At 47.9% G+C, this 11200-nt stretch overlaps 2 protein-coding genes across 2 annotated transcripts; both read right to left on the reverse strand.

Moving 5' to 3' along the window:
• Window positions 1-1393: 1393 nt before the first annotated feature.
• EMWEY_00049250 (hypothetical protein, conserved) lies at window positions 1394-7205 on the reverse strand (the record flags this gene model as incomplete). The annotated part of the gene is made up of 6 exons (XM_013479461.1): window positions 1394-1444; window positions 2104-3974; window positions 4114-5255; window positions 5381-5624; window positions 5898-6053; window positions 6164-7205. The coding sequence occupies 6 exons, from the start codon at window positions 7203-7205 to the stop codon at window positions 1394-1396; spliced, it is 4506 nt and encodes a 1501-aa protein (XP_013334915.1).
• Window positions 7206-10701: 3496 nt separating this feature from the next.
• EMWEY_00049260 (hypothetical protein) lies at window positions 10702-10903 on the reverse strand (the record flags this gene model as incomplete). Its single annotated transcript, XM_013479462.1, has 1 exon — window positions 10702-10903. A coding segment is annotated over one exon (202 nt), but the record flags the coding sequence as incomplete, so codon positions are not given.
• Between the last annotated feature and the right edge of the window lie 297 nt (window positions 10904-11200).

An 11200-nucleotide genomic window follows, 5' to 3' on the forward strand; every position in this document is an offset into this window, starting at 1 on the left:
ATATAATATATATATATATATATATATTAGTACGTATATACATAGATTACATATAGACATGTATACATACATGTATATATGTATCTATGTATATGTATATATACGTATATACATACATGTATATATATCTATATGTATACATATACGCATATAATATACATATATACATATATATTGAATCCCTGGTGCTACTAGAGGAATAATAGGCATATTCCCCTGCAGTATTTCCCTAAGAAGGAAAATCAAATATAAACTGCAGAGGCCCTTCCCCCTTCTGCATGCACCAGGCAGCAAAGACCTGCATTATTTTTGGGGCTTTATTTTCCCCTTGTTTGCCACTCATAAACATCGATGCATGCATGATATGCATGCTATAGTAGGGGAAGGCGCGAGTGCATGGATAGCTTCCCTAGTGTCTGTCTCTTTGATGCTGCAGAAGCTGTTGCAGTTGCTGCAGCTGTTGCTGTTGTTATATCTCCTGTTGCTGCTGTTGCAGTTGTTGTTTGCATGTATTATTGCATCTGTTGCTGTCGTTGCAGCTGCCCCTGTTGCAGCTGTTGCTCCTCCAGTTATTGTTGTTGTTGCTTCTGCTGTTATTGTTGCTGTTGCTGCTGCTGTTATTGTTGCTGTTGCTGCTGCTGTTATTGTTGTTGTTGCTGCTGCTGTTATTGTTGTTGTTACTGCTGCTGTTATTGTTGCTGTTGCTGCTGCTCTTATTGTTGCTTTTGCTGTTGTTGCTGCTGTTGTTGTTGCTGCTGCTGGTAGTAGTAGTAGATGATGGTGTTAACGTTCATGCTGTGTATCTGTTGGTTTATGTATATTGGGTTGTTTAAAGAAGGAGTGGTATCCTCCTCCTCCCCCCCCCCCTCCCCCCCCACCACTACTACTACTAGCAGCAACAGCAGCAGCTGCTGCAGCAGCAGCAGCAGTATTATGATGATGATTAGTAGGCCATTTAAATTCAGGATTAGGTAAGAAATATCCATCTACAAATGTAAAAGAAATAACATGTCTTTTTAGCCAAAGACGGAGTGCTGCTTGTTGTGTCTTATTCACAACACGTTGGCATACATCACGATACATATCATTAGTTATTATACAACCACCACGCATTAATGCGTACTGCAGCAACAAAAGGACACACATTATTTATTTATTTATTTATTTATTTATTTACTTACTTATTTAGTTTATTAGTTTGTTTAGATACAGGGCTCCTTGTTGTGTCTTATTCACAACACGTTAGCATACATCACGATACATATCATTCGTTATTATACAACCACCACGCATTAAGGCATACTGCAGCAGCAGCAAACAAGATACACATCTATTCATTTAGTTATTTGTTTATTTATTTATTTATTTATCTATTTAGTTAGTTAGTTAGTTATTATTGATACATATCATCCGTTATTATACAGCCACCACGCATCAATGCATACTGAAATAGCATACACATATACCCATACATATATATTATTAATATTATTATTTATATTATGTATATGTATATTATTATTTATTATGTATTTATATATATACTGCTTTTTTTGTATGTTTCTCCGTATATATGTAACCAATACATATGTGTTGTATTGCAGTATTCTTTCGTGTGCAGCAGTTGGAGAAAGAAAGAAAGAAAAGAAAAAGAGGAAGGGTAAGAAATAGACGGAGAGGGAGAGGGACAGAGGAATAGAGAGAGACAGAGAAAGAGAGGCAGAGAAAGAAAGAGGCATACAGATGCATAAAGAGGAAGAACAAGAAAACTTGGCACGCAGGCAAACAACGACACATACGCAAACGAATACAATCGTATACAATAAGAATACAAAAAGAAGAAATACAATAATATACTAAATAATAATAAATAATAAATAATAAATAATAAATAAATAATAAGATAATTACCTTAATACAATAACAATCATCATAATCTTGTGGTGGTGTAGATATAAGTACTCCTTGTCTTTGTAGTTGTTTAAGGGCCTCAATAGAGTCGGGCATTCTTGCCTGATTAACAGGTAATTGTGCCCTTTCTTGTCTCCTTACCTCGGAGACAGAAGTATAAGAAAGTAGATATTCAGGTACAAATACCCTTACCTTATAACCCCTCTCTTGATAGTACTGCAGCACAGCTAGTATACCCTGTGTAGAGAATGTCTTACCGCTGCTGTTGCTGCTGCTGCTGCTGTTACGGTCACGAGGTAATGTATCTCCATGCTTCATTGCTACATTACTACCATCTACTACTACTAAATGCTCCCCTTCTCCCTCAGGGGCACGAGGATGCGATCCCCAAGATAGTGCTGCTTCCTCTATCTCTTCCGATCCCACATCATCGATCCCATCGATCCCACCGATCCCACGATCCCTACTGTTATATACCCCACAACCCCCTTTACGTTGCCTCCATTGACCACCACCACGACCACCACGATTGCTGCTAGCTCCTCTACTGGCACTATATGCAAAACCTCGTAATGGATACACACCACGTAATTGCTGCAGTTGCTGCTGCTGCTGTTGCTGCAGCAGCAACTGCTGCTGCTGCTGCTGCTGCTGCGAAAACCTATGCCTCTGAGAAAAATGTGTAGCGTGGGCCAACTCAGGATACTCCACATCCGATTGCAGCTGCTGCAAATGCTGCTGCTGCTGCTGTGGCACCTGCAGCTCTTCTTCCTCTACTCCCTCTACCTCTTCCTGCTCTTCTACCTCCTCATCATCTAGATCCTCTACCCGCTGCCTCCGCCGCTGCTGCAGCAGCTGCTGCTGCTGCTCCTTCATTCGCTGCACCTCTGCTGCCTCAACTGCTAAATACATATTTCGCACTTCCTCTGACCCCCCCAGCCCTTGCTGGTCCTCTGCAGCTTCTATGGCCTCCTCTAAACGAGCAGCTTCTGCTGCTTCCTGCTGCTGCTGCTGCTGCTGTTGCTGCAGCACCAGCTCCTGTTCCAGCGCAGCACGCAACTCGTTAGACTCCAATAAACATACCAACAAACGTGCAGCTCGAGCTGCAGCAAACGAAGGCGATGACCACACATCTCCTCCAGCTGCTGCTCCTGCTGCTGTACCTGCAACGACGCCACCAAGACTTATGCGCAGCTTAGTTACTGCTGCAGATGCTTTTATTGTCTCCTCTTGGGAGTCTCCTCCGCTGTCGTCCTCCTCTTCTGCTGACTGTATCTGCTGCTGCACATCACATGGAGCAGAAGATGCAACACCAGCAGCAGCAGAAGGAGCAGCAGGAGGAGGAGGAGGAGCAGCAGCCCAGCTCGAGCTTGCTGCTTGAAGGGAACCATGATGTACACCATCAGGGGCACTATGCGCATTGCATACACGAAGAGGAGCCTTCAGCAGCAGCAGATCATCCACATCTTCTGTATCGGCTGCTCCTGCTGCTCCTGCTGCTGCTGCTGCTGCTGCTGCATCGTCACTTGCTGAAGGACAACCGGGATGCGATAAGCCTTCTCCTGCTGCTGCTAACGGAGCACCATACATATGCCCCTCCGTTCTCTTATGATCTTCGTCCTTCTGTTCCTGCTCCTGCTGCTCCTGCTGCTGCTCCTCCTGCTGCACCAGCAGCAAAGATTTCCGCGGGAAAGCCAACGGCAGCTTGAGGAGACCCGTAAGGAGACAATCCTCCGGTAGAGACACCTGTAGTGCTGCCTGCAGCTGCGCTAGCTCTTCGCTGTCTTTACACATCATTTCTTCCTGCCTCTGTTGCTGCTGCTGCTGCTGCTGTTCCTTCTTTTGCCGTTGTTGCTGCCGCCAGCGGCGGCGGCGGCGGCGGTTTAGCGGCTGCTGCTGCTGGTTCTCTGCAGGTTCCTCGTCTTCCCCCTCCTCTTCCTGCTGCTGCTGCTCGACAGCAGCTGCAGCAGTAAACACGACGCGGCAGTCCAGCAGAAGCGGCATCAAAGCAGCAACCTCTGCTCGCAGCTCAGATATACAGTTGCTCTTGACGCGCTGCAAGCCTGCATGCAGCAGCAGCAATAGGAATAGATGCGGGCAGTGTGCAGCAGCAGCAGCAGCAACAAAAGGACCCCTGCTGAAACAAAGCACAAAGGCAGCAGCAACGGCAGCAGCAGCAACAGCAGCAGCAAATTTGCTTACGGGGAAAGGACTCTAGCAGCAATAAGAAGAGATGGAGAGGAGACAGCAACGCGGAGATAGAGGCAATGGCTGCAGGCTCGGTGTCTCCACTTAGCCACCGACCCCACACACTCTTCCTGCTGCTGCTGCTGCTGCTGCTGCTGCTGTCACAGATTGGCGATTCAATGTCATCGGAACTACAAGACACATCAGCAGCAGGACCTGCTGCTTCTGCTGCGGCCTTTAAGGGCAGAAGCGCGTTGCGTGCTGCTACTGCTAATGCTGCAGCGATGCTGCAGCAGAGCTCTAATGCTGCCTGCATTTGGGGTGTCCCGTGCTGCAGCTCGCGCAACCGCACCAGCTCTGGCTGCAGCTGCTGCTTCCGCTGCTGCTCCTCCTCTTGTTGCTGCTGCTGCTGCACCATCTGCAGCAAGCTGTCAGTGACGCGATCATAAAGCTCACAAGTGAGATTATCCCACTGTTCATTTGCTGCAGCACTTTGTTGCTGCTGCTCTTTTAGGAGGTCACGCTGCTGCTGCTGCTGCTGCTGTTGCAGCTCCCACAGTTTCGCATGATTCCTGATCTGCTGCAGCTGCTGAACCTGCTTCCTTTGGTGCTGCTGTCTACTTTGCTCCTGCTGCTCCTGCTCTTCCCGCTGCTGCTGCCGCAGCCTCCGGACGGAGTGCAGCACAGCTTCTGTTGAGCGCTGCAGCTTTACTACTGCGTCTGATGCCTTGAGGTAGCCAGTAGCAGCAGCAAGCAGCAGCAGCAGCAGCAAGGGGGCCTCAACTGGTAGCACTGCTCTCCTGCCAAGCAGCGCAGCAAAATCTGCCTTAAAAGCAGCAGCAGCAGCAGGAAGATCGTCAACATCAACAGAGAGGTGTACAGACAGCTGAAGACGAGAGAACTCCCGCAGCAGCACACTCCACTGCTGCATCTGCAAATGCTGCTGCTGCAGCAGCTGCTGCTGTTGCTGCTGCAGCTGCCGCTTCTGTTGGACCCCGCTCGACCGCCTCATAATGGTAGCCAGTAGTTGCTTCTGATGCGGCGACTGTTGTTGCTGCTGTTGCTGCTGCTGCTGCGGTGCAGGAGGTCCAATCTCTACAGAGCTCAGCCGCTGCAGCAGGAGAGTCACCTCGTCTTGGCTGCCTGCAGCAAACGGGCTGAAAAGCAGCAGCAGCAACACGAACAGCAGCAGGTAATTTTTTTTCGGCACAGGAGCTCCCCAACCAGCAGCAGTACTAGGAGCAGCAACAGCAGCAGCAGTAGCAGCAGCAGCTGGGCTCACCTGACGGCGGAACGCAAGATCCAGTAGATAGCTGCTGCAGCAAAGGCTGCAGCAGCAGCATCGAGCACGGTATAGCTGGCAGCAACCTCTGGTGTCAGCTCTCTCCTCCATAGAGGCAGCTGTTGCATCTGCTGCACCTGCTGCAGCTGCTGCAGGTGCTGCTGCACTTGCTGCTGCAGCTGACGGTGCAGCACACCCCACATCCTAAAATAAGTTGCATGCAGCTGCCCGCTGCATGCAGCATCTAAAGGAAACAGCCGCAGTGCATCAGCGTACAGCAGGCAGCTATGCTGCAGCGGCTGTGCTATACTCGCCTGTTGCTGCTGTCCACGCAGCAGCAACAACATTTGGTGCTGCAAACGCTGCAGCTGCTGCTCCTCCTCCCTACTCCATGTGACGTCTTCCTCCAAAAGCGCCCTGCAGCAGCAGCAGCAGCAGCAGCAGCTAGTTCCAGTGATGGTATATGCCAACAGCTGCTGCTACTGTTGCTGCAGTTGCTGCTCAAGTTATTATATACTGTTGCTGCTGCTACTACTACTATTGCTACTACTATTGCTACTACTACCACTACTGCTACTACTACTGCTGCTGCTGCTGCTCCTGCTGCTGCTGCTGCTGCTGCTGCTGCTGCTGCTCACCTGTAGCCTGAAAGGTCTGCTAAGATAACTTTGATCTGAGCGAGTATATGACGGCAGCAGAGGCGACAGCAGCGGGAAAGAGGAGTGTCTCCTTCGCATGCAGCAAGAGCAGCATCTGCCTGCAGCAGGGATTCTTCTGCTGCACCCCATACACTGCCTGCTGCTGCTGCTGCTGTTGGTGCTGCTGATGCAGCATCTCCAGCTCGAGCAGCACAAGCAGCTGCAACAGCAGCAGCAGCTGCTGCTGATGCAGCTACATCTGGATGCTCTGATGTTGCGTCTTCTTGTGTATCTGGGGAGGACTGTGCGGGTTGCTGTGATGCTGCTGCTGCAGAAGCAGCAACAGCAGCAGCAGCAGCAGCAGCAGCACCAACAGCAGGTGCTGCAGATCCATAATAACCTGCTGCTCGTAGCTGCTTGGCCTCCTTTAATGCTTGCTGCGATGATCTAAAAATAAATTCGCCATAAAGAGACAAATAGAGACAGTTAAGATATTTAAGAGACAGTCGTAGTGTCTGCTGCAGCTGCATGCTGTCTGCTGCTGCTGCTGCTGCAGCTGCTGCTGCTGTTGCTGCTGCAGTTGCTGCTGCTGTTGATGGAGTTGATCTAGTTGCAGCAGCACAATATGATACCGCTGATGTAGATCCTGTTGATACACGCGCAGATGATGTAGGTCCCTGCACAGGGACGCCTGCTGCTACTCCTGCTGCTGCTGCTGCTGCTGCTGCTGCTGCTTCACGACGTGCATGCCGCAGCTGCCTCTGCAGCGCAGACAAACGGGGAAAATGATGTTTATGCCATAAAGCCCCTAAAGCAGCACGAGATTGTAGACAGGTGTTTGCTGCTGTGATTGCTGCTGCTGCTGCTGCCTCTGCAGCAGCATCTACTTCAGGTGCTGCAGCATCTGCTGCAGCAGCAGAACCCGCAGCAGCACTCGTGCTGCCCCCATACCCATCTGCTGCTGCTGCTGGTCCCCCTGGACAAGTAGCATCTGCACTAAATACTGTAAATAGGCGCTTGGCTAAGGCTGAATTAAATTTTTGCCGCTGCTGCTGCTGCTGCAGCAGCTGCTGCTGCCGACGCTGAAATGCTGCTGCTTCCTCTGCTGCTTCCGCCTCTACACGATCTGCATGCATGTTCCCTCTCCTTAATATCTTTTCCCTGTCGGGGAGATCTTCCCGTTGCATCTGAACAGCAGCAGCAACAACAGCAGCAGCAGCAGCAACAACAGCAGCAAATATACGGCAAGAGACAAGATAGGTATATAGACATAAAAAGAGACAAATAAAGCACAGGCAGGGAGAGGGATAAAAAGGGACAATTTATATAACTCAACGCAGGAGCAGCAGCAGCAGCAGCAGCAGCAGCAGCAGCAGAAGCAATAACAGCAGCAGCAAATGTAGCGAGCACAGAGACAAAAAAGAATTAAAGAATTAAAAGAGTAAGAGAAAGAGGGGCAGCAAACCTTCGGTAAGAAGAGGGGGAGACAGTGTCTCCTTGTTGCTGTTGTTGCTGCTGCTGCTGCTGCTTCTAGTGCTGCAGCTGTGGCGGCTACTGCTTTTTGCTGCTCCTGCTGCTTCTGCTGTTGCGGCTGGGGCTGCTACTGCTTGTTGCTCTTTTGCTGCTGCTGCTGCTGCTGCGGCTGCGGCTGCTGTTACTGCTGTACTGACAGTTGTTCCAGGGTAGGGACCCCACAGCTGCTGCTGCTGCAGCGGACAGTGCACTTGCTGCTGCTGCAGCTGGCGCTGCGCTTGCTGCAACTGGTCCTACGCCTACTGTTGTTGCTGCTGCTGTTGTTGCTGCTGCTGCTGCAACCGCGGGTGCAGCAGCTACTGCTGCAGCTCGAGAGAGTGATGCTGGAGAAGGCAGCCCTGTTGAGTGAGCTGTTGCCGGTGTCTTGCTGCAGCATCAAGATGAGCAGATGCAAATGCTGCTGCTGCTACTGCTGCTGCTGCGTCGGCTGCTCCAGTTGGTACCGTGGGGCCCCCCTGAGAGGACTGGGGCCCCTAGGTAGGTCTTTAGTCAAGAGGGGCCCTCGTAGAGGCCCTTGAATAGCCAGTTGAATATAAAAGTCAAAAATAAATACCGAGTGGAGTTCATTCTTCTGCTGCTGCTGCTGTTGCCAGTGCTGCTGCTGCTGCTGCTGTTGCTGCTGCTGCTGCTGCCTGTGCCGCCGTTGCAGCGGTACGTGCTACTTACTACTAAGGCGACCCAATGAAACAGAGGAGGCAGTAAGGAGCAACACAAACAAAACAGAAAAAAAAGATGAATAGTCTCTAAGATAGTCAACTGCACAGCCCCTTATAATGCCTGCAGCAGCAGGTGCTGCTGCTACTGCTGCTTCTGCTGCAACGCCTCCTGCTGCTGCTGCTGCTGTACCAAGGAAGGTTATTTACCCTCTTTCCTACTCAATAACACACCAACAACTCTATTTATCTATTTTATTTATATATAACTTATTGAATCTCCTTTAGGCATGCAACGAAGCTTAACTAGCAGCAGCAGCAAGTATTAACTTGAACCCTTGCTGCCTATGTGCTCCCTGGAGCATAGAGCAGAGGGGGGCCCCCTGGGGGGCCCCCTCTGCTCTATGCTCTAGGGGGGCCCGCTGGGGGGCCCCTGACTTCAAGGATACGTACCTATAGGGGGCCCCCTGCACTTCTTTCTGCGGGTTTAGGTGGCAAGACACAGATAGCAGCAGCAGCAGCAGCAGGAAAAAGACACCTTATATAGGGAGAGAGACACCTTACTAGTACCCTAGCTGCGTATACACCTCAGATTGACTAATAAATCACCACTAGGTGCTGCTTTTGCTGTTTAATAGAGGCACAAGGAAGAAGACGTCCTTTCCCTTATGACACAAGTGCCCTTGCCTGCCTTATAGGGGCCCCCAGTGCAGGAAGGGGCACACAGGGGGGCCCCTGTATACATATATTACTTATTATATATAATATAGGGATATGTAGGTATATATATTATATTATATTATATTATTTGTATAAGCAGACTCCCCCCCTAGCTGGTTATATAAACACACACCTGCACTTGTGTATAAAACCCTAAACCCTAATTTTTGGTGGAAACATGAATTTAATTCAATTTTTTATTTATTATTTATTCTTTACTTTATTTGTTTCTTTATTTCCTCTTTTTTATATATATTATATATTATTCAATTAGCTTCTTTTTATATAAGAAAGACCTCAGCATACACCTAAAAGTTGAATATACACCTAAAACATGAATATACAAATAGAATAAAAATATCCCGCCCCATTGCATTTATTGATATATTTACATTTGTATTTATTTATTTATTTTTATTTATTTATTTATGTTTGCATAAATGTTTACAGGAGTTGTTTTGCTGGTCATTTACTCAAATTTTTTGTACCTTTATACCTAACACCTACTATAACTACTAAGTGTATAACAAAACCTCCAACTAATAATACTTTTATTTATCTTCCTCTTATGATTAAGTAAGTTGTATACTTCTTTTCCCTCTTTTCCTTTCTTATACAAATATAATTAGGTCTTATTATATATATATGTGCATGTATAGGAGAGGCAGAGCTGAGGATTTGTATAGGGTTGTGAGGAGTTGATAGGAAGAGAGAGAGTTGTAAATGAGGCAAAAAAAAGAAAAAGAAAAAGGAAGGAGCGCTGCAGGCTGTAGGGAGTTAAGAGGAGAAGGAGGAAGGAGTACTAATAGTAATTGGGGTGTATCTGCAGCTTAAGAAAACTCCTTTATTGCCTCAATCCCTTCATAATACTCCTCATGTGGTGAGCTAAAACTGCTTGACAGGCCAGCTAGCTAGCTAGCTAGCTAGCTAGCTAGCCAATCCGTCGGCTAGCTTACCATTCAGCACGCTAAACAAAGAATTACCGCGCTAGCCAGTTATGTAGCCAGTGAGTAAGGGTAGCTAGCTAGCCCGTAAGCCAGCTAGCCACCCAGTCATCTAGCTAGCTAGCTAGCTAGCTAGCTAGCTAGATGACGAAGAATTCGCTCCATACTCGAGTTTGGGGTTTCTGTACAACCCATTCACTAAGAAACTTCTGCAGACGTTCTGCACAAGCCGGAGGCTCTCCTGCAGCACAACAGCAGCAGCAGCAGCAACAGCAACAGCAGCAGCAAGTAAATAGGTATGTCATACAACAAAGGATAATAGCTCAAGTGGTGGTTAGCTAGCTAGCTAGCTAGCTAGCTAGCTGTTGCCAGGGAGAATAGAGTGAGCACCCAGCAAGGACCAGCAACCCAAATAAGAGACAACAAGGACAAACAAGTAAATAAACAAATTAAATAAATAAATAAATAAATAAATAAATAAATAAATAAGTACCTGATGTACATAAGTATTTGGCGCCATCAACGATGTCCGCTAAGTCAACAACAAGACGAAGATTTTGATCATAAAGGCGACGAACAGGCCCAGCTATTGGTGTTATTACCTGCAGCAGCAGCAGCAACAGCAGCAACAGCAGCAGCAGGAGTAGGAGTATGAGAAACAACAAGAAACAATTCCTTCCTACTCCTTCTTCTTCTTCTGTTCCTGCTACTCTATCCTATATTACTGGTGCAACATATACTCCTCCTCCTCCTTCTTACGAATACAACTAGTACTCCTCCAACTGTTGCTGCACTTGCTACTGTTACTGCACTTGCTACTGTTGTTGCACTTGCTACTGTTGCTGCACTTGCTGCTGCACTTGCTGCTGCTGTTGCTGCTCTGCACTTGCTGCTCTGCACTTGCTGCTGCTGTTGCTGCTGCACTTGTTGCTGCACTTGGTGCTGCTGTTGCTGCTGCACTTGCTACTACTACTACTACTACTACTACTACTACTACTACTAGTACTACTACTACTAGTACTAGTACTTACGTACCTTAGTTAATTCTTGATAGAGTGCATCTAATGATTTAATATGTTGTTTAAGAAAAAATGGAATACCATCATGATATTTATCACCATTTCGAAATAACCAAAGAAGACGAGGTGGAGATTTTTGGACTCCAAATCTTTGAACTCCTAGAGTACCAGGAGATACTATACAACGACGAGCTGCATGCAGGAGATATAGGGGAGAAGGAGAGACAGGGACAGGGAGGGTGATATGCACAGGGACAGAGACGGATTTATTTGGGGAATTTATTTGGGGGGGGGGGGGGGGGGGGGGGGGGGG

Source organism: Eimeria maxima, genomic scaffold, assembly GCF_000499605.1.
Source record: "Eimeria maxima Weybridge genomic scaffold, Emw_scaff1158, whole genome shotgun sequence".
NCBI classification, from domain to species: domain Eukaryota; phylum Apicomplexa; class Conoidasida; order Eucoccidiorida; family Eimeriidae; genus Eimeria; species Eimeria maxima.